Source organism: Mobula birostris, chromosome 6 (genome assembly GCF_030028105.1).
Source record: "Mobula birostris isolate sMobBir1 chromosome 6, sMobBir1.hap1, whole genome shotgun sequence".
NCBI classification, from domain to species: domain Eukaryota; kingdom Metazoa; phylum Chordata; class Chondrichthyes; order Myliobatiformes; family Myliobatidae; genus Mobula; species Mobula birostris.
The window spans coordinates 191,871,971-191,896,609 of NC_092375.1; the positions used below are offsets into that span (position 1 = coordinate 191,871,971).

At 40.8% G+C, this 24,639-nt stretch overlaps 1 protein-coding gene across 3 annotated transcripts in view; it reads right to left on the reverse strand.

Moving 5' to 3' along the window:
- Positions 1-1,947: 1,947 nt before the first annotated feature.
- Positions 1,948-24,639, reverse strand: part of insig2 (insulin induced gene 2) — a 39,417-nt gene continuing 16,725 nt past the window's right edge. For all 3 annotated transcript variants that reach the window (XM_072259694.1, XM_072259696.1, XM_072259695.1), the window contains exons 5-6: positions 5,481-5,580; positions 1,948-3,801 (exon numbers count right to left, since the gene is read on the reverse strand). In XM_072259694.1, the coding sequence (XP_072115795.1) occupies positions 3,760-3,801; positions 5,481-5,580 (142 nt within the window). In that variant the 3' untranslated portion in view covers positions 1,948-3,759. The remainder of the gene's footprint in view (positions 3,802-5,480; positions 5,581-24,639) is intronic.

Below are 24,639 nucleotides of genomic sequence, written 5' to 3' on the forward strand. Positions count from 1 at the left end.
TGTCTGCAAATGGAGTAAATTCAGTATTGTTGCTATTCTCCTTGGAGTGGCCATCAAGCAAAGATCACACCAAGAGCACAACGTGCAATGTTGAAGGAGGTGAAAAAGAATCCAAAGGTAACAGCAAAAGACCTGCAGAAACTTTTAGAACTTAAGTCTCTGTTCATGTGTCCACTATGAGAAAAACAATGAATGGTGTTCGTGGAAGGACACCACAGAGGAAAACACTGCTCTTAAGAAGAAAAAAAAAAAAATGGTGTATGTCTTAAGTTTCCAGAAGACCAGCTCAATGTTCCACAACGCTTCTGGGATGATGTTCTGTGGACAGATGAGACAAAAGTTGATTTTTTTTTGGCAGAAATGCACACTGCTACATTTGGAGGGAAAAGGACACTGCACACCAACACCAAAACCTCATTCCGACTGTGAAGCATGGTGGAAGGAGCATCATGGTTTGGAGCTGTTTTGCTGCTTCAGGGTCTGGACAGCTTGAGGGAACGATGAATTCAAAATTGTATCAAGCCATTTTACAGGAGAATATCAGGGTAGCAGTCAGTCACGTAAAGCTTAATAGAAGTTCGATGATGCAAGAGGACAATGACCCAAAACACAAGAAAAAAAATCAACAGAATGGTTTAAAAAAAGAAATTTCCTGCTTTGGCATAGCCATGTCAGAATCCAGACTTTAACCCAATTGAGATACTGTGGCACGACATAAAGGCAGCTGTTCATGCACTGTATTCCAGAAATATTGATGAACTTGACAGTTTTGTATGGACGAATGGTCTAAAATTCCTCTCGCCATTGTGCAAATCTGATCAGCAGCTACAGGAAACACACATCAAAGTTGCTGGTGAATGCAGCAGGCCAGGCAGCATCTCTAGGAAGAGGTACAGTCAACGTTTCAGGACGAAGGGTCTCGGCCTGAAACTGGTAGGACCTCCTTTAGCAGCAATAACCTCCACCAAATGTGGAGGTTATTGCTGCTAAAGGAGGTTCTACCAGTTATTAAATACAAGGGTTCACATACTTTTTCCAGCCTGGACTGTGAATGATTAAACGATCTGTTCAATAAAGACATGAAAAGTTTGTGTGTTATTAGTTTCGGTAGATTGTGTTTGTCTATTATTATGACTTAGATGAAGACCAGACCACATATTATGAGTAATTACTGCAGAAAACTAGGTAATTGCAAAGGGTTCACAATTTTTTTCTTGCAACTCTATATACGTGCCTAAGACTTTTGCACAATTCTTTATATGTCAACATGGAGCAGAGAGCAAGTTTGTAAAGCTGGCAGGAGCGAATGATATTGGGAATGGCAGGGATGGAGCTCTGCAGGACAGGTGGCACAGGAGTGCTGGGTGGGCTTTGGCATGGATGCAGCTTCACCCAACCCTGCTTTATTGATTATTACAGAACATCTCTGCTCTCTCCTCTCTCCCTTCCCCTTTACCCAATCATGATTCTCTTCTCCCTGCCCCCTTCCCACTCTCAATCCACAATACAGATCCACATCAGAATCAGGTTTATCACTCATGTCATGAAATTAAAGTTTTTTGTACCAGCAGTACATTGCAACATGAAATTACTACAGTACTGTGCAAAAGTCACAGGCACACCAACTATATACGTATTTCAAATTTTTAATTTAGTGCTAGCAGAAGAGGGACAATGTGAATGTATTTGACAAACACTGGCTGATTTTGGCAACACACACACAAAATGGTGGAGGCAGCAAGCATGGGGAGGAATAGAGTCAACATGAGTTATTCTGGATTTTCAGTATCTCTTGTGAGGCTGACTTTGGCGATGTGTAGGCAAGTTGGATAATAAATGACGATTAAAGATTAGTCTTGATAAGCTTAATAAAACATTAAGGGGAAGGCAACAATATTTCTCCAAAATTACATTGCAGCATTAAGAAGAAATTGCACACTTGTAATATAAACTTTTATTGTGAAAAATATGTCATTTTATTTTTTTTTTTTTTTAAGTATCTTACATTTACACTCTAATGTTCATAACCATTGTGATACCACACTATGGCTAAAGAATTTAGAGCTCCTTTTGCATACAGGCAAATCAAATTAAAGGAAACAATCAATAACACTACTGGTGCATTGCATGGTTAATATTTCATTGAGATCAAAAATACATATAAAATGCATCTGTATTTGAAACTCAATCATTCTACTTCAATTGACAAAATTGAAAACCTGGCAGCTTTAATATTTGTGTTAAATTGCACACTGATTTTTTTTTTTCATTATTCAGCGTTTTACTTAGCAAAAAGTCGAGGCATAACCTGTTCTAAATATTTTGGAAAGCCACAAACCTGAGCATACCAAGAAAACACAATATAGAACATTGCAGTCAGCTATTTCATTTTAGTCGAAGCTACTAAATGCACTGCATTAATGAGGCTCCATCCACATAACTGCTGACCCAAAAGTCCTATCAATTAACACTTCAAATTTTCAGAATGCCACAAAGCAGGTTACATACATCAGCAAAGAATTAGTGATTTGTTTAGGTGCAGCAAAATCCAAGGTTTACATATGTACAGTGAACAATTGATAGTATTAAACAATCCCCTGCATGTTTACATTTGTACATAATCCTACACAATCAGGAATTTTGTCTTCGAAAGCTTTCCTTTTGCGTTATTATTTTCTTAATCACTACCAAGTGTGATTAAAAGCTAACAAGGTTGAGTTATACAACTGGAGGGAAATGTTTAAAAAGGGAAGATTTTGTTTCATTACAGGGCAAGAGACACCAACTTTACCGAAATATATTCAGGAGCATTCAGAATAAATTAGTCTACAATACCCGAGAGGCTAAATGTTTTTGTTCCCACTTAAAACTTGCTATTTTGGATGAAAAGAACAAAAGCAATTTGTACAATATCTTGCTTTAACTGAAACTTCATAAAGGGTGCTTGTTCCAAGTTAATTTTCTTTATTCTAAACAAAATACATATAGTAAACGTCATCATTTCAACTGCAAAAGCTGAAGGACATCCAAGTTTTGTTTTATGAAATAAAATTAGAAGCATTCAAATTTTTGAAGTATCAATAAATAGCTTATTGCTTTAGAAACATCACATCTATGTCAATACATATTGGTGAAAGCAACTTCATGCATAAGTAAGTACTTTTTTCTTCTGCTGCAAGCAGGACTCTAAAAAGTTGGGAGGAGCCGGGAAGTTCAGATAACTATATTCCCTGCAAGGCATGAAATATTCACATAGTAAACTTTTAAAAAATCTGAAATAATAATGTACTTTATGTCCTGACTTTCTAAACAGATGCATGCCAACTAGTGAAATGAGAAAACTAAATAACAAGATAACTTAAAGTGTTTGAAAATTATGCTTACTAAATAACTGCACGATTCTGCCAAATGAGCATCGCAAATGGGTAAAACTTGTGTCTTTTGCTCACATCAGGTATTATATTATTTGTATATGATCACCACACATACGTAAATAACAACATGTTCTAAAAATGAGGCTAAATGTTACACATAGATTAATGGTCTCATAGATATATTATTCACACAACAAAATATTTTTTTTGCACCACCTGCAATCACAGATTGCACTTCATGTAGCAGAATGAGTAAGGAAAAACAAAACTGCAGCTTCTGCAATTTCATACTGGAATCCTTATTTACAACTTTTTACATTCATTTGGCATATCATCCTGATTTCCAGCCGTCAATTTGAAGCCTTCAAATTCCCACACTATTACATCAATCTTGATGAGGTTTCTCTGGAATAACTTTACACTCGTACTGCAATTAAAGAAAATATAAAGTGGTAATGGTTTACAAGTTTTGGTGAAGAGTTCAATGTGTGTTCAATCAAAATCTACTTTATAACTTCAACTGGGATGTAAGACAACTCATAAGAAAATTGGATGTTAAAATTGATGTTAAACCACTCATAGATTTGCAGAATATAGATTTTAAAACAGAGGTTCCTAACCTCGGTTCCATGGACTTCTTGGTTAATGGTAAGACTCTGTGGCATAAAAAAAGGTTGGGAACCTCTAATTTAACATCAAGAATGTGAGAACTAGACTGCTTCTATCTCCATTGCATTTATTTGTCCTTGTACTTCCATTTTCAGATCTGTTCGATTTTATTGCACAACCGCTCCTACCTTGTGCAGTAGAATGTGACAACTGAAGCTCCCCACGGATCTATTCCAGAAACTCAGTTTTTTCTAATTATATTGGGATGAAGTAAGTTAAAAATACAAGTTTTCTAAGCAGCACAGAACATTTCAATGTAGCCCTCATTCCCAATGACCATCCACTACATAATGTACTGGGTGGGCATGGGAGTACATTCAGCCAGAGACTCATTCCACTGAGATGCAGCACTGAGCGTCATAGGAAGTCATGCCTGCCGGTGGCCATCAAAATTTACAACTCCTCCCTTGGAGGGTCAGACACCCTGAGCCAAAAGGCTGGTCCTGGACTTAGTTCCTGGCATAATTTACATATTACTATTTAATTATTTATGGTGCAACTGTAACGAAAACCAATTTCCCCCGAGATCAATAAAGTATGACTATGAAAGACCCTATCTATGTGGACACCTTGGTTGAAATCTCCATCCCAATGACATCATCATACACTGTTTCAAAGGAACCTCAAGGAATAGCAGCTCAGTTTTAGACTATTATAACCTTGTGACAGCAACAGTATATTCAACAATATCCAAAATAGTCCTACTTTCACTTTAGATTCTTCCAAAAGCAATCTAATGCTCATCAAATCTAACCACAATGACCTTTTACCTGGCACCACTACACCTTTAATTATACTGTGGCTATGATGCTGCTCCAGCTAAGCTTTGCCATTGTACCTATGCATAGAAGTAGAAACACAGAAAACCTACTGCACAATACCAGCCCTTTGGCCCACAATGCTGTGCTGAACATGTACTTACTTTAGAAATTACCAAGGGTTATCCATAGCCCTCATTTTTCTAAGCTCCATGTACCTATCCAGGAGTCTCTTAGAAGACCCTATTGTATCCACCTCCACCAACGTTGCTGGCAGCCCATTCCACGCACTCACCACTCTCTGCATAAAAAATTTAACCTCGACATCGCCTCTATACCTACTTCCAAGCACCTTAAAACTGTGCCCTCTCATGTTAGCCATTTCAGCCCTGCGAGAAGCCTCTGACTATCCACACGATCAATGCCTCTCATCATCTTATACACACATGACAATAAGTACATGCACACATGACAATAAACATGGCTGACAATTAGCAAAGGTTCTTGTTCCTTAACATTGCGGGACTAAATCCTGGAACTGCATAAACCAGGGGCCTCCAACCTTTTCTTAATGCCATGGAACCAAGGGGTTCGTGGACCACAGGTTGGGAACCTCTGAACAATTTAGTAGCATTTTCAAGAAGTCATCATATTGGTAAAAATAATTTGTTTCACTTACCAATGCTAACTGGCGTCCTATATTTCCCATTGTTATTCCACCAGCAAAAAATATACAAGGTAACCAAGAGCGAACATAGAGGAAATCTGGAGATGTGTATCTGCAGAACAAGATATAATAGGCAAAACCAAAATCATGACATACAATTGACTCAAAACTAATGAAAGTTCTGTAAAGCAGCAATTCCTCTACAATAGCTATACCAAATTTATCAGTAAAGACTGAATCCTATATAAAAATAGGTGTGTGAATTAATTTTCAGAAGAAATTTGAACATTAAAGATAATGGAAATTTCAAATAAAAACAGAGAAAGAGCAAACACCCAGCAGGTCAAGCAGCATTTGTAAAAAGAAAAACAAAGTTAACAATTCTGTCAAAGATTCTTTGTCACAAGTGGTAAAGACCTGAAACACCAACTCTAGTTTCTCTTTCATAATTGATATGGTCAGTTCACCAAACTTAACTTATGCTGACAGTTGAAAACTATTTTGAGTCAGAAATTCATTCAGCATATAAACTTTAGTTCAGTAACCATGGTAGTCATCAACTATGTTAATCCCATTTTTAATCAGTTGGGCCACTACCTTCTATACCACAGATTTTTGTGTGTGTCTGTGTGTCAAATTTTTCCACAGAATTAGTTTGCCATTGCCTTCTTCTGGGCAGTGTCTTTATTTAACGGGCAACCCCAAACATTATCAAATATTCTTCAGAGACTGTCTGCCTAGTATCAGTGGTCGCATAACCAGGACTTGTGATATGACCATCCACTACCTTTCCCATGGCTTCACATGACCCTGATCAAGGGACTAAGCAGGTGTTAAACCTTGCCAAAGGCTGACCTGCAGGCTAGTGGAGGGAAGGAGCGCCTTGCACCTCCTTTGGGAGAAACGCATTTCCACCCTGCCATGAACCAGTCCATTTATTATTTCGGGCAAGGATGAAAGTGTTTCACGCAATTGTTAAATTTGTGTTAACTTTTTTGACTAATAACTGCTAATTTGCAAAGTACTCAAGATCAAAATAATGGTGATGAATATTGCCATAAAATGTAAAAGCTTGAATTTAACACAACCACCGCAACCGGATTTTAATTTCAAAAACAGTTACTGTAGCTCAGCTGCATGCTTAAACTTGTATGAACATGCAGCCATGATCCCTGGCTTACATAGCTGGGCATAAAGGGCATTACTGACTACACAAGGAAAACAGTGTCTGCCGACTGTACCAGTGACACCTCCCTCACTGACACTCTAAATAACTTTTATGCACGCTTCAAGACATGCAATACAACGCTATCCATGAAAGATGCACCCCTCCCAGGTGAGCAGCCAGTGTCGATAAATGCAACAGATGTGAGGACTCTACAGAGTCAGCCCATTAAAAAAAAGGTTCAAAGGTTCATTTATTATCAAGTATACAACTTGAAATTCTTCTCCTCCAGGTAGCCATGAAACCAAGAAAGAAAAGAAAGATGCACGATTGTCAACCCCCGAAATGCCCCCTCCCTGCACACAACCCCCCCCCCAAAAAAAACGAAACAGGCACAATGACCCCCAATTCCAATCCCTTGTCCATAATATGGCTTGGCCAGACAACATCCCAGGCTGAGCACTCAGGGAACCTGCACACCAGCTCAAGGATGCCTTCAGATATCTTCAACCCTTCATTCACCCAGGCTGCTGTCCCCACATGCTGCAAATCAGCCATCATCATCCCTATAGCAAAGAATTTACACTCTCCAAACTAAACGACGACCATCCTATGACACCGATGCTAACCATCATGAAGCACTTTAAATGGCTGGTAATGGAAAATATCAAAAACTCCATTCCTGCCACTTTGGACACTCACCTACAGAACCAGTCTACGAAAAATGCCATAGCATCTGTCCCTGATACACAGAAAACAAGCAACAAATGGCAGATGAACTAATTAAGTATTTTTGCATAAGTCTCAATGTGGAAGACACCAACAATGTGCCAGAAATTTGAGTGTCATGAGGCCGAAGTGAATGTAGTTGCAAATACTAAGGAGAAGGTACTTGGGAAGATGAACGGTCTGAAGGAAGGAAGTCACTGGGATCAAATAGACTACATCCCAGGGTTTTGAAAGAGGTAGTTGAAAGGATTGTGGAGGCATTAGTAGTGAACTTTCAAGAATTACAAGATTCTGGAATGGTACTCGAGTGGAAAATTGGAACTGTCAGTCTACATTTTAAGAAGGGAGATGGGCAAACAACAGACAATTACAGGCCAATCAGCTTGCCTTCAATGCTTGGCAAAATGTTAAGAGACCAGTATTAAGGATGAGACTGAGGTCTTGGGTTACCTGGATGGACACAATAGGTGAAACTCAGCATGGTTGCCTTAAGGATAAACTTGCCTGAAAATTCTGCTGCAATATTAGTGGATGTTGTATACTTGAATTTGCACACATACTGTTGTTAAAAAAAAAGAGAGTTCATGATATTACAGAAAACATACTAGTGTGGACAGGAGAATGGCTGACTGGCAGAGGGTAAAGAGTGGGAATAAAGGAAGCCTTTACTAGTTGGCTGCTGATGTTTGGTGGTGTTCTGCAGGGGTCAGAGTCAGTGGCTTTGTGGTCAAGTTTGTGGATGATACAAAGATTGGTGGAGGGGCAGGCAGTGTTGAGGAAGCAGGGAGTCTGCAAAAGGACTTGGACAGATTTGGGGGAATGGGCAAAGTGACAGATGGAATATTTAGGGAAGTATATGGTCATGCACTATCTTCTAAACAGAAAGTCCTAATGGAGTATTCCCTCAAGGTTAACTTGCAGGTTACATCAGTAGTACAGAAGGCAAAAATACAAAGTTTTATTATTTATTTTCAGAGAACTAGAATATAAATGCAAGGATGTAATACTGAGGTTTTACAAATTGCATTTGGAGTATTGTGAACAGTTTTAGGCCCCATATTTAAGGCAGGATGTGCTTGTATTGGAGGGGATCCAAAGGAGATTTACAAGAATGATCCTGGGAAAGATAGAGTCAATGTATGAGGTGTGCTTGATGGTTCTGGGCCTAATTTGCTGGAGTTCAGAATTATGGTAGGGTGGGGGAGGAGATCTCATTGAAATCTACTGTATATTGAAAAGCCTAGTTAGGAATGGATATTGAGAGAATGTTTCTAATAGTGGGAGTGTCTAGGAATGAAAGGCACAGCTTCAAAATAGATGGTCTTCCTCTTAGACAAGAGAGGAATAGGAATTTAGCTGGAGTGGTGTATTTCATTGCCACAGACACCCGTGGAGGCCATACATTGGCTATATTTAAAGCTAAGTTGATAGGTTCTTGATTAGTTAAGGGTGTCAAAGGTTATAGAAGTAGGCAAGAGAAGACAGGTGAATGGAGATGAGAGGGAAAATACATTGGCCATGATCGAATGGCACAGTAGACTCAATAAGGGCCCAATGCCCAATTCTCCTCCCATGTCTTATGACCTTACAATCTTTCTACAGCCTTGCAGGTCCTTCAGGCAATACAGATTAAGTCTGAACTAGACTGTGTTAGCTACAACATTTATTTTCCATATGATCAAATATCATATTTATGCCTTTCCAAAGAAGTGATTAAAATGCATGAGAATTATTTATTACAATAAACTACTAGATAGCTACATTCAAAAAATATTTTTCATATTTCAATGAATCAAAGTTTGCAACTTTTCTTTCTACATGCAGGGCAGCTTTATAACATTGTAATTGCTCATTGATCAAGCAAGAGTTAAAAGGTCAAAATTATTTCAAATGTGAACTGTATAGAATCTGGATCCATGCATTCCAGTCATAATAAACTTTTGCCCACAATTAAAATTACACAAAAGTATCTGGCTGGAAAATGCAGAAAGTCTTTTCTATAAATATTAGCACAACACTCCTTTACTTATTCAGACACCCTAGGCCAAACATTTCTCCCCACTTTTGTTCCCCAATAGAAAGAATTTTTATTGGAAGTGACAGCCAAAGCTTTGAAGTCTCAGTCTCCTGCAGTAGAAAAAAAACTTCAAAGCTTATAAGCTCTGCTTTTCATTACCAAGGATAATGAAGCAATTAAACCATCTGAAATACCTGCAATAATTAGCTGCACAAGGCATGATAACCAAACACAACTGCACACCCAACAAATTTCACTTTTAATTGTAAAATGCTAACAGTTTGAAAATGCAGGTTTTAATGTTAAGGTGACAATGCAATTAGTGGGAGATTAAGCAAAATAATTTCATGATGCAGAAGACACATGCCAATGTATCACAAATGGCAAGGCAGCAAATTCGGATTTTTTTTTCCTTTAAGGCTTGGATCCCAATTTATCACAATGAACAGAAGACACCAAAGTTAATTCTTGCATTTCACTTTTCCATTTGTTTGGGAAGATATAATCAACGAGTTAGCTCAGATATTTAGCTCACTGCTTCTGGACAACATACTAATGACAACTTCATGTTTCTATCTTACTATGTTATGGCTACAAAACCCACCACAAATGCCTTTTTTGATCATTTTTTAATTTCTACTGGTAAATGTGGCCAATACTATCTGTAGATAAAGTGTATTTCTCCATTTGGAACTTGGGTAAGCTGATGTATTTTTTTAGTTGAATTGGACGTTGTTTGTAACCACTCATATTCCAGATTAAATAGTAATTGACGTTTGTTTGCTTTATTGAGCTAGTGATGGTAAAATTACTATTGTTTTCTCACTGATACTAGTTAAGATGCAGGAAGTGGCACAGCAGAGTTGCTACCTCAATGCCAGAGGCCCTGATGTCCAGTGCCATCTGTGCGAAGTTTGTACCTTTGCCCTGTAATTACACGGGTTTCCTCTGTATGGTATGGTTTTAGCCCACATCCCAAAAATGTGTGAATTGGTAGGTCTAAGGCAGAGTTAAGACTGCACCAAGTGGCTGCTTCTTTGAGCTCACTGGCAGAAACAGCTTAAATACCTCTCCTTAATGTCTCCTTTGTTCCTTTTCAAGGTGGCTGGTGTTCTATCAAGGTCCCTGATCTGCAACATCACTCAAAACTCTTTTTTTTCCACAGCGATGAACTCCTGTTCGCGGAGCTCACCAGCCGACCGGCCATCTTCCGACATTCTACAGGTGAGGCACGGAAGACGCCGGGGTGCGGCCCTGCGTGGCCCTGTGGACGACATTACAGGCTGATGCCTGAGTTGTCGCGGGATTTCACGACAGCAGGTGCTGCTGCGGAGGTCTCTACGGAAGCAATTGCTTCCTCTCTTCCTCTCAATGGCGGCGAGTTTGCTGCTGATTCTCAAGTTTGGGAATCTCAGAATAAAAAGCAATGTGCAAACTGTATCGTCGTCAACAGTGACTATTAGTCTCCCCTTTTGCTGTGAAACGAGTGACATCTGTTTGACCCTTGTTAGAGCGAGAGAGAGCGCTTGTGGCATGTCAAACTGTGCAGTACACAATAGTTTTTGTTAACTGAAGATCATGGTCTCTCTTGGGGCTTTGCTGTTGTTTGCTGGGTGGTGGGTGCTGACGCTTTTTTGCTGAAATGGGTAGGGGAGGGGGAAGTTGATGCTTGCTGGGGGACAGGGGGTTTTGGGGGTCTAACATTTTTCTGTCGTTCATTTTTTTGGGGTTCTTGTTTATCGTGGACACCTGCGAAGACCAAGGGTTTCAGGTTGCATACTGTATACATTCTCTGATAATCAATGGAACTATTCAACCACTGAACTCTAAATTGCTGCTATTGGAAATTGATGAACATTTCAAGAATAAAACAGGTTACTGTAAAAATGGGTGCTTTGGATTTGGTGCAAACAGTGGGACCATTGCCTGTTTACATTTGTATCGGTCACTATGTATTTGTCTTCCCCACAATTTAGTAATAAAACTAAAATCAGAAACATAAATTTGAATAATTAAATATGATTAGAATGTACTTTAAATGGTCTTTAAAGGGTACTGCTACACGAAGAGAGGAACAGACAGGAAGTCGAATATTCAATTTGTATTTGGGCATAAGCTGTCATTCAATTCGTCTGAGTTATAGCAAAAATCATGAACGAAGTTTGACTGATGCAGAAAGGCTACCAGATTAGCTTAGATCAAACATGTTATCTTATAAAGTCTATGCTGCATATTAAAGAATACAAATGAGACCAGAGCAACAGCAATGCTTTAAGCATAAAGGATCCCTTTGTCAAGGTTCCTTGCGCTGCAGCAGATAATTAACACTCAATATTTTCAAAAGAACCTACTTGTGCATTCTGTTATGCCAGGTTATTGCAATTGACAAAGTATCAGGACATCCACAGATGTTAGAACGTCGTAACAAGTTGTTGATGCTAGACACTGATATAGATGGAGATTCACAAATCAAAGATTTAAAAAGAAAGCTGAACTTGTAAAATAAAGCTGGGGTACTAAACTCTGGCTTTACTTTAGCATGAACATTAGGGATTATTAATACTAAGATTAACTACTTAGATTGCTAACTTTTGGTAATCTGTTCTTTTGTATGCTGTTTCAAAAAGATGATTTGTAATTACCATTTGGTTTGCAGGCAACGTCTAATTTAATTCAATTCAAACAGTCAGGCATTTACCCAATGCAAATTACTTGTTTGCATGTTAATGATAAATTTGTGTTGAACATTTGAACACCTTTTTGATTGATATGTATTTTCTGTTGTTATTCCTGTATTCTATATCAATGAGGAATGAGGGAAGAATATAAAAATGGTACAAAATTTCCAGCTAAAGTGCATTGGCCTAAGGTGGACAAACTAAGCAATACTGAGTTACTAACAGAACCTTTCCAAGATCCATCAAGAAATTTGTTTTCTTTTCCCCCTCCAAGCCACCCGTAATACCCCTTGCCCAAATCTGCCTACATTCCTATGAGTAACCTTTAATACCTCAAGTCTCATTGCTTGGAAACTCACACAAGATAGCAGACACTATCAGCTTCATCATGGGCACTAGCCTCCATAGCATTCAGGATATCAAAGAGCGAATGCTTAAAAAGGCAAAGTCCATCATTAAGGACCCCCATCACCCATGACATGCTCTCTTCTCATTGCTACCATTAAAAAGGAGGTACATGAGCCTGAAGGCATACACACAGTGATTCAGGAACAGCTTCTTCCCTTTTGTTATCAGATTTCTGAATGGACATTGAACCCATTAACCTCTACTTTTTTTGCTGCTGCAAAAACAACTAATTTCATGACCTATGCTGGTGATATTAAACCTGATTCTGACTATCGAGGGATCCTAACATACTTTTCCTTCACTGTACACCATTCTATAGTATGCAATTAACAGGCATATCCGGAACGACTACAAAACATCTGGGCTCTACTGCAGGAGTGGCACAGTGATGGTTTCAAAGGGAAAAGGGCCCAGCAGCTGGAGTTGCAGAGAGACAGACAGACAATCACAACCAAGCTTATGGTCAGTGGTCAGAGCTAAGTCAAGAGTTAGAATGTAGCCTAAGTTGGGACCAAAGTGAGGGAAATGGGAAATGGAAACATAAAACATAGAAACATAGAAAACATACAGCTCAATACAGTCGCTTCAACCCACAAAGCTGTGCCAAACATGTCCCTACCTTAGAACTACCTAGGCTTTACCCCATAGCCCTCTATTTTCCTAAGCTCCATGTAGCCATCCAGGAGTCCCTTAAAAGACCCTATCGTTTCCGCCTCCACCGCTGCCGCCGGCAGCCCATTCCACGCACTCACCACTCTCTGCATAAAAAACTTACCCCTGACATCTCCTCTGTACCTACTTCCAAGCACCTTAAAACTATGCTCTCTCGTACTAGCCAATTCAGCCCTGGAGAAAAGCCTCTGAATATCCACACAATCAATGCTTCTCATTATCTTGTACACCTCTATCAAGTCATCTCTCATCTTCCATCGCTCCAAGGAAAAAAGGCCGAGCTCACTCAGCCCATTCTCATAAAGCATGCTCCCCAATCCAGGCAACATCCTTGTAAATCTCCTCTGTACCCTTTCTATGGTTTCCACGTCCTCCCTATAGTGAGGCAGCCAGAAAGGGAAGCTAAATCAGCAGAATTTCCATGGCAGTCCATAGAGTGTAACAGCCTTCAGAAAGTGGACTTCGGAAGTAACAAAGCTTTGATGGATACAGAGGAAAATCAAATTAGCTTTTGGCTCAGTCGTGTAACATTGGTGCAAGTAAGGTGCCTTTTCTGATACTCCTCAATTTACACATTTTAGTGAGAATGAGACATGACGGGACAGCTTGACCAACTAGAATGCAAATTCTGCTCCGTGTGTGAGTTTATCAATTGCTCCAAACAATCACATGTAGGAAGCATCTCAAGCTGCAATACAAGAAGCCGTGTTCTGGAGCTGGAGTGGTGGCTGCAGTCACTGCAGGGCATCACAAAGCTGAGAATTTCATAGACACCACAGGTTAAACATGAGCAGGCAAAGAAAGTATACTAACTGCCAGAAAGACTGAGGAACGTGGGCACAGGCAGTATGTGCAAGAGTCCCTTCCCATTCAGCCCAATGAGTCTGCTCTGCCATCTGGACACAGCTGATTTATAATTCCCTCTTGGCCTCATTCTCCTGCCTTCTCCCTGCAACCCTTGACACCTTTACTAATCAAGAACTTACCAATCTGCATTTTATATACACCAACACCTGCAGATGCTGGAAATTCAAGCAACATACACACGGCCCGAAATGTCAACTGTACCTCTTCCAATAGATGCTGCCTGGCCTGCTGCATTCCACCAGCATTTTGTGTGTGTTGTTTTAAATACACCAAGTGACTTGGCCGCCACGGTCACTCCCTGCTGGCTAAGGAAGTTCCTCCTCAGCTGTATTAGAAGGATCTTTCTATTCTGAGGCTGTGCCTTCAGGTCTCAAACTCATCCACTACTGAAATCCTCCTCCCCATGTCCTCTCTATCCAGGCCTTTCAATATCCATTAGTTTCAATACTCAATAGCTTTCAATGACATTTCCCCTTATCCTTCTAAACTCCAGTGAGGACAGGTCCAGAGCTATCACACGCTACTCATACATTAACCCTTTCATCCCAGAGATCAAGTTAAAACCTCCTCTGAACCCTCTCCAATGCCAGCACATCCTTCCTTAACTATGGGACCCAACACTGCTCAAAACACTAAATGCATTCTAATCAATGCTTTATAAAACCTCAGCATTAAACCCTCACATATATATTCTGGTCCTTTGGAAATAAATGCTAACACTGCATTTGCCCTCCTGATTACCGACTCAACTTGCAGGTTTACTTTTAGGGAAAAAGTAAATCCACTCCCTCCCCATTTAGAAAATTAGCTACGTCTTTATTCCTTCTACCAAGATTCAAGTTTATTTGTCACAGGTACATCAAAATATAGAGTGAAATGTGCCATTTGTGTTAACAACCAACACGTCCAAGGGTATGCTGGGAGCAGCCCACAAGTGTCACATATTCTGGTGCCAACACAGCATGCCTATCATGCTCTGCAGAACACCACAGAACACAATTCCAGCTTCCAGTGGACACTGACTTGGGCCTGCAGACAACAGGCTTCAACCTCCCCTGCAGACTCGCAGAGATTCACAAACTCACCGCTAGCCAATAGGCCTCAACTTCGAACTTCCAACTCACCCTTGGGCCTCACTATTAATCATCGACCCTAGGATAATCACTGAACATCAGACCTGGAAAATTTGGACTCGCTTATGGCAGGACCCAAAACACTGGACTTTCAAATCCAGTCTCATTGTTCTGCTAACCTAGGGATTCGTCGGAACTAGTTTCTCCACGTCTGCGTCACTAAAATGCGTGACCACACACTTCCCTATGCCGTATTCCATCTGTCACTTATTTGCCCATTCGCCCAAACCATCCAAGTCCTTCTGAGACCACCTGCTTCTTCAACACAACCTGTCCATCCACCTATCTTATTATCATCTGCAAAGACAATCACAAAACCATCAATTCCATTATCCAGATCATCAACATATAACAGAAAAGTAGCAGATTCAACACTGACTCCTGGGGAATACCACTAGTCACCAGCAGCTAACCAGAAAAGGCCTCTGCCAGGTACCCAACATTCTATCCATGCGAGCACCTCTCCTGTAATAGCAGTTATTAGAGCACATGGCATCTTGTTAAAGGCCTTCTGAAAATCCAAAATAAACAACATCCACTGGCTTTCCTTTGTCTATCCATCCTGTTACTTCCTCAAAGAGTTGTCAGAGATCGTACTGAATAAGCGGACTGTGGAAAATAAGGTTAGTGAGCTTCAGGAATATATTCTCACTGGCCACTGTATTAAGTACCTCCTGTCGCTAATAAAGTGGCCACCAAGTACTGTTGTGGTCTTCTGCTGCTGTATAAACTACCCACTCCAAGGTTTGACATGTTGTGCATTGAGATGTTCTTCTGCAGGCTGTTGTAATGCTTGGTTATTTAAGCTACTGTCATCTTACTGCCAGCTTGAGCCAGTCTGGCCATTCTGCTCTAACCTCTCTCATTAACAAAGTGTTTTTGTCCACAGAACTGCTGCTCACTGGATTTTTTGTTTGTTTGTTTGTTTTTGCACCATTCTCTATAAACTCTAGAATCTGTTGTGTGTGAAAATCCCAGATCAGCTGTTTCTGACATACTCAAACCAGCGTCTGGAAACAACAATCATTTCAGTCACTTATATCACATTCCTTCCCCATTCTGATCTTTAGTCTGAACAACTGAACCTCTTGACCATGTCTGCATGACTTTATGCAGTAAGTTGTTACCACATGATTGGCTGATTAGATATCTGCATTAATGAGGTGTACGGGTGTACTTAGTAAAGTGGCCATTGAGTGTATAACTATGCGAAAATATGGTTTAGTGTTCAAAATAGAAACTTGTGCAGAAAGGGACAGGACGAGGCATGAAGTATTCCTCAACTTCAATAAGGATAGAGAAGGAAAGACTGTCAGCAAGGTAGCACTGTTGGTAAGAGGAGACAAAAGCAGAAGTTATTGGGTTAGAGTTAAGACAGAATAGAGGGAACAAGACACTGATTAGTGTGCTCTACATGTCACTAAATGGGCGAGATAAAGAGAAGCAAAAGATGTCAGTATAACCAAAGAACTGACTATGGACTTCAGAAAGAGTAAGATGAGGTGTCACACACCAGTCCTTGCAAGAATCAGAAGTGGAGAGAGTGAACAATTTCAAGTTCCTGGGTGACAATATTTACCCTGGGCCCAACATAATGATGCAGTCACAAAGAAGGCAAGACAGCAACTATATTTCATGAGGAGTTTGAGGAGATTTGGTATGTCACCAAAGACACTCATAAATTTCTACAGATTTACCCTCAAGAGCATTCAAACTGCTGCTTTTTTTTGCGGAGGGTGCTACTGCACAGGATCAAATTAAGGTGGAGTTGTAAAATCATTTAGCTCCCCAGCATCCAGGACATCTTCAAGAAGTGATGCCATCCAGGCCCTGCCTTGTTCTCATTATGACCATCAGAAAGAAGGTATAGAAACCTGAAGGCACACACTCAATGATTCAGGAACAGCTTCTTCCACTTTGCCATCTGATTTCTGAATGGATATTGAACCCATGAACAAACACATTATATATGATGGGTGAGTCCTGGGCTGGACGACCTGCTCATTTAGGGAAGGTGAAGTGCATCCCACAGCCTTTCCTTTCCAGGTGTAGTGCTCACCGCAGGACCACTGCTTGGCTTGTTATGCAGAAGGTCACTTGCATATGGCCGCTCCTAACTGCTGTGTCCGCAACAATGCCTTCACGTGGCACCCCTGTTCTTACTGAGTTCGCAATGTCCTGGTGCGACCGAGTGTCCAGTCTGGGCTCATCAGCCTTGGCTGGCAGTCAGACTAGGAGAAGGACAATTCTAATTCCAAACCTGGGTAGATGGAACTCATTAGCCTTGCCAGGCATCCTGTCTAGAAGGAAAACTCCGATACTTAACCTACAGCCTTGTGGTTGCCGCAGCTCACTGTGCCATTGTGGAACAACCCCACCCCCCAGCCTAGAGTGGCATCGTTCCGTGTGCACCTATCCTAACTATGAACATAGACGGTGTAGGCAAGAAAAGTCTTACAACAATGGAGATATTCCCTCCCGATTTTCGCAAATGAAGAACCAGTCATCGTCATCTGCAACTCATCATCAGCTCTGTGTAAAACGTCTGTTAAGGTTTCCTTTTCGGTTATTTTTGCTCCTCTCTTACTGTACCATTTAAATGGCTGTGTGTGCTCTTGTGCCAGATGTTGGAGAACTGGGAGACCCAGAGTCTCCCAGGGAACTACATCTGTGTGAAGTGCATCCGGCTGCAACTCCTTGAAGACCGTGTTAGGGATCTGGAGCAGCAACTGGATGACCTTCTGCTTGTATGGAGATCGACGATATAATTGATCAATGTTACAGGGAGGTAGTCACCCCAAAGTTGCAGGAAGCAAGCAGCTGAGTAACTCTCAGGAGAAATGGAAATAGGCAGTTAGAGCAGAGCATCCTTGTGGCCATTCCTCAAAAACAAGTATACTGCTTTGGGTACGTTTGTGGGGGGATAACCTCCTGGGAAAATGTCACAGCAACTGGGTTACAGGCACTGAGTATGGGCCCGTGGTGCAGAACGGAAAGAGAGAGAAGGGAGTGGTAGTGATAGGGGACACAATAGTGAGAGGAACAGGTAGGAGATTCTGTGGATGTGAACGGGACACCTGGATGGTATGTTGCCTCCCAGGTGCCAGGGTCAGGGATGTCTCAGATCACATCCACAACATTTTGGAGAGGGAGGGGGAGCAGCCAGATGTCTTGGTACATATTGGTACCAATGACATAGGAAAGAAAAGCAATGAGGTCCTGAAAAGAGAATTTAAAGAGCCAGGTAGAAAGCTGAGAACCAGGACCTCCCGAGTAGTAACTTCTGGATTGCTGCCTGTGCCACGCGGCAGTAAGGGTAGAAGCAAGATGATTTGGCAGATAAATGCGTGGCTGAGAAGCCGGTGCAGGCCGCAGGGCTTCAGGTTCTTGGGGAGGTATGATCTGTTATAAATTGAAGTGTTGCACCTGAACCCGAGGGGGAACCAATATTCTAGCAGGCAGGTTTGTTAGAGATGTTGGGGAGAGTTTAAACTAACTTGGCAGAGGAGTGGGAACCAGAGTGAAGGGACTCAGGAAAGGACAAATGCTAAAAATGTAAAGATAGTGTGCAGTCAGATTGTCAAGAAGAGCAGGCAGGTGTTGGGACTTGGTTGCAGCCAACAGGCTGAGTATCAAATCATTAGGGATGCAAAGTCAGAAAGGATAGCAAATACGGTACTCAAGGTGTTGTATCTAAACGTACATAGCATAAGAAATAAGGTGGATGATCTTGTTGCAATATTACAGATTGTCAGGTATGATGTTGTGGCCATCCCTAAATCGCGGCTGAAGGATGGTTGTAGTTGGGAGCTAAATGTCCAAGGTTACACGTTATATGTGAGGGATAGGAAGGTAGGCAGAGGGGTTGGTGTGGCTCTAGTAGTAAAGAATGGCATCAAATCAGTAGAAAGATGTGGCATAGGATCAAAAGATGTTGAATCCTTGTGGGTTGAGTAAAGAAACTGCAAGGGTAAAATGACGTTGATGGCAGTTATATACAGGCCTCGTGGCTGAGAGGTGGACCACAGGTTACAACAAGAAATAGAAAAGGTGAGTCAAAAGGGTAGTGTTCTGGTAGTCATGGGAGATTTTCACATGCAGGTCAATTGGGAAAATCAGGTTGGTAATGGATCTCAAGAGAGCAAGTTTGTCAAATGCCTAAGAGATTGCTTTTTAGAGCAGTTTGTCGTTAAAACAACTAGGGAATCAACTATACTGGATCGGATGTTATGTAATGAACCAGAGGCGATTAGGGAGCTTAAGGTAAAAAAAAACCCTTAGGAACCAGTGTCACAATATAATTGCGTTCAACTTGAAATTTGACAGGGAGAAAAGTAAAGTCTGATGTAGCCGTATTTCAGTGGAGTAAGGGAAATTACAGTGGTATGAGAGAGGAGTTGGCCAAAGTAAATAGGAAGGAGCTGCTGGCAGGGATGTCAGCAGAGCAGCAATGACGTGTGTTTCTGGGAAAAATGAGGAAGGTGCAGGACATGTGTATTAATAAAATGAAGAAATACTCAGATGGTAAAATAGTACAACTGTGGCTGACACGGGAAGTCAAAGCCATTGTAAAAGCAAAAGAAAGGGCATACAACAAAGCAAAAATTAGTGGGAAGATAGAGGATTGGGAAGCTTTTAAAAACCTACAGAGAGCAACTAAAAATCATTAGAATGGAAAAGATGAAATATGAAAGCAAGCTAACAAATAATAAAGTGGATAGTAAAAGCTTTTTCCAAGTATGTTATAAATAAAAGAGAAATGAGGGTGGATATAGGAACACAAGAAAATGAGGCAGGAGAAATAATAATGGGGGACAAGGAGATGGCTGATGAACTAAATGAGTATTTTGCGTCAGACTTCACTGTGGAAGACACTAGCAGTATGCCTGATGTTGTAGTGTGTGAAGGAAGAAGAGTGGGTGAAGGAAGAAAAGTGGGTGCAGTCAATATTACAGGAGAGGTGGTGCTCAGAAAGACCTAAAGGTACATAAGTCACCTGGACCAGAGAAACTGCACCGTAGGGTTCTGAAAGAGGTAGCATTAGAAATGATCTTTCAAAAACCACTGGACTCAGGCATGGTGCCAGAGGACTGGAAAATTGCAAATATTACTCCACTCTTTAAGAAAGGAGGAAGGCAGCAGAATGGAAATTATAGACCAGTTAGCCTGACCTCAGTGTTGGGAAGATGTTAGAGTCAATTGTTAAGGATGAGGTGATGGAGTACTTGATGACACAGAACAAAATAATACAAAGTCAGCATGGTTTCCTTCAAGGAAACCATGTTGTATTTGAACTCATGCAGCATAAGTAGTAAAACGGACGATCTTGAAATTCAGCTACAGATTGGCAAGTATGACGTTGTGGCCATCTCTGAAACTTGGATAATGGATGGCTGCCATTGGCAGTTGAATGTCCAAGGATATACGGTGTATTGGAAAGATAGGTCAGTAGGCAGAGGAGGTGGTGTGGCCCTGTGTATAAGAAATAATATTAAATCATTAGAAAGGAATGACATAGGATCGGAAGATGTAGAGTCTCTACGGGATGAGTTACGAAATGGCAAGGGTAAAAGGACCCTAATGGCAGTTGGATACAAGCCTCCACACAGCAGCCAGGATGAAGATTACAAATTACAGCAGGAAATAGAAAAGGCATGTCAGAAGTCAATATCATGGTAGTCGTTGGGGATTTTAACATGAAAGTGGATTGGAAAAACCAGGCCAGTACTGTACCTCAAAAGAGAGAATTTCTAGAATGTTTAAGGGATGGCTTTTCAGAACAGCTTGTTGTTGAGCCCACTAGGGGATCGGTTGTGCTGGATTGGGTGCTGTACAATGATCTGGAGGTGATAAGAGAGTAAGGTTAAGGAACCCTTAGGGAACAGTGATCACAATATGATCGAGTTCACTTTGAAATTTGAGAAGGAGAAACTAAATTCCAATGTGTCGGTACTTCAGTGGAATAAAGGAAATTACAATGGCATGAAAGCGGAACTGGCCAAGGTTGACTGGAAAGGGACACCAGCAGATAGGACAGCAGAGCAGCAGTGGCTGGAGTTTCTGCAAAAAAATAAGGCAAGTGCAAGACAGATATACTCCAAATAAGAAGAAATTTTCAAATGGAAGGACACGACTGTGGTTGACAAGTGAAGTCAGAGCCAAAGTAAAAGCAAAAGAGAGGGCATACGAGGAAGCCAAAGCTAGTGAGAGGATTGAGAAGCTTTTAAAAAACTTGCAGAAAGAAACTAAGGAGGTCATTAGGAAGGAAAAGATGAATTATGATAGGAAGCTGGCGACTAATATCAAAGAAGACACCAGAATTCTTTTTTAAAGTATACAAAGGGTAAAAGAGAGTTGAGGGCAGATATAGGACCAATAGAAAATGATGTTGGAGATATTGTAATAACAGACGCGGAGATGGCAGAGGAACTGAATGTATATTTGCATTAGTCTTCACAGTGGAAGGCATCTGCAGTATACCAAATATTCAAGAGTGTCAGGGAAATGGAGTACATGCTGTGAAAATTACAACTGAGAAGGTGCTCTGGAAGTTTAATGGTCTGAGGGTGGATAAAACTCCTGGACCTGATGGAATGCACCTTCAGCTACTCAGGAAGTAGCTGGAGAGATTGCGGAGGAATTAACAATAATTTTTCATGAATTGATAGACTCTGTCATTTTACTGGATGGCTGAAAAATTACAAATGTTACTCCACTATTTAAGAAGGGTGGGGGGTAGCAGAAGGGAAACTATAGACCTATTAGCCTGACATCAGTGGTTGGGAAGTTGATGGAATCGATTGTTAGGGACGAGATTACGGAATATCTGGAGGCACATGACAAGACAGGCCAAAGCCAGCATGGTTTTCTGAAAGGAAAATCCTGCCTGACTAACCTACTGCAATTTTTTGAGGAAATTACAAGCAGAGTAGACAAAGGAGATGCAGTAGATGTGGTGTACTTGGATTTTCAGAAGGCCTTTGACAAGATGCCACACATGAGGCTGTTTCGTAAGTCAAGAGCCCATGGAATCACAGGGGAGTTACTAGCATGGGTGGAGCATTGGCTGATCGACAGAAAACAGAGTGGGAACAAAGAGATCCTATTCTGGCTGGCTGCCAGTTACCAGTGGAGTTCCACAGAGGTCGGTGGTGGGACCACTGTTTTTTATGATGCATGTCAGTGACTTGGACTATGGAATTAATGGACTTGTGGCTAAATTTGCCAACGATACAAAGATAGGTGGAAGAGCAGGTAGTGTAGAGCCTGCAGAAAGACTTAGATAGTTTAGGGAATGGGCAAAGACGTGGCAAATGAAATACAATGTTGGAAAGTGTATGGTCATGCATTTTGGTGAAAGAAATAAATGGGCAGACTATTATTTAGATGGGGAGAAAATTCAAAGTGCAGAGATGTAAAGGGACTGTAAGTCCTTGTGCAGGATACCCTAAAGGTCCATCTCCAGGTTGAGTCAGTGATGAAGAAGGCAAATGCAATGTTGACATTCATTTCTAGAGGTATAGAATATAAGAGCAGGGATGTGATGTTGAAGTTCTATAAGGCACCTGTGAGACCACACTTGGAGTATTGTTGTGCAGTTTTTGGCTCCTTATTTTAGAAAGGATATACTGACATTGGAGAGGGTGACAGAATATTCACGAGAATGATTCCAGGAATGAAAGGGTTACCATGTGAGGAACTTCTGGCAGCTCTTGGGCTGTATTCCCTGGATTTCAGGAGAATGAAGGGGAATGTCATAGGAACATTCCGAATGTTAAAAGGCCTGAACAGATTAGATATGGCAAAGTTATTTCCCATGGTAGGGGAGTCTAGGACAAGAGGGCACGATTTCAGGATTGAAGGATGTCCATTTAGAACAGAGATGTAGAGAAATTACTTTAGTCAGAGGGTGGTAAATCTGTGGAATTTTTTGCCACGAACAGCTGTGGAGGTCTTATCATTGGGTGCATTTAAGGCAGAGATAGTTAGGCTCTTGATTAGCCAGGGCATCAAAAGGTATGGTGAGAAGGCAGGGAGTGGGCACGACTGGAAGAATTGGATCAGCCTATGATTGAATGGTAGAGCAGACTCGATGGGCTGAATGGCCTACTTCTGCTCCTATATCTTATTGTCTTACGGAAAATCCTGCCTGACAAACGTGTTGGAATTCTTTGAGATTATAAGCAAGATAGATAAAGACGATGCAGTGGATATTGTATGTTTACACTTTCGGAAGGCCTTTGACAAGGTGCCACACATGAGGCTGCTTACCAAGTTAAGAGCCCACAGGAAAGTTACTGGCATGGTTAGAGCATTAGTTGATTGGTAGGAGGCAGTAAGTGGGAATAAAAGGATCCTTTTCTGGTTGGCTGCCAGTGACTGGTGCTGTTCCTCAAGGGGTGCTGTTGGGACCACTTCTTTTTATGCTATATATAAATGATTTAGATTGATAGGTTCTTGATTGAACATGGCATCAAAGGTGATGAGGAGAAGGCCGGGAACTAGGATTGAGGAGGAGATAGGAGAAAAAGGATCAGCCGTAATTGAATGGCGGAGCAGATTCGATGGGCCAGATGGCCAAATACTGCTCCTATATCTCATGGTTTTATGGTCTTCGTGTTTTTTCTATTAATATGTATTGCATTGTACTGCTGCTGCAACACATTTGTACTGCTACAAGGCAACAATTTATGCTGGTGATACTAAACCTGATTCTGAGATAGAGACTGTACCAAAAAAGATTAACAGTCAACACAAATTCAAATCCTAAATTAACTCCTGCAAATATAGGTGGCAAAATGGTAACTCATGGAGGAGGCGTGGAGTCCATTCAGGGTCAACATGGGAACTTGCACATGGTCCCTGCTGTACCTACTTCTGATCATTTTATTTTATCACAAACTGAAGTACTTTCACGTTCCTTCTATTACAATTTCTCAAATTCCACTGCAATATGTTTCACACCTCAATCCAATATTCACTTAAAGCCAGTTTTGAAATAAATTTTATTCAAATTCTTGGCTAACCATTTGGTTCAGCAACTACTTTTACATCCACATGAAACAGTGTGGACATAATAAACATTAAGAGTACTTATGAATTCACGTCGTTATTGGTCAGAAAAAAATGTCACAACAAATATCTAAGTTCTTCCTCCAAATTCAATCATTCTGTGAAGAATTCTGAAAAGTAAAGCAGGTTTCACACTCCGCATACCTAACTGCTGAAGAATGAGCCTTACCTCCACCATGGAAACACTCCCATTTTAAAGAATTTTAATTCTTAACTAGAGTCCATGAATTAAAATAATAGCTTAAGTGTTACATTTAAATGAAAGGTTCCTTGGAACAGAGGTTCCCAACCTTTTTTATGCCAAGGACCCTTACCACCCACCGAGGAGTCTATGGACTCCAGGTTGGTAAACCCTGCTTTAGAAAACATATAGCAACAATCCAAGTCACCTACATACAATTCAGTTTTGTACAAAAAGCTAAAGACAAAA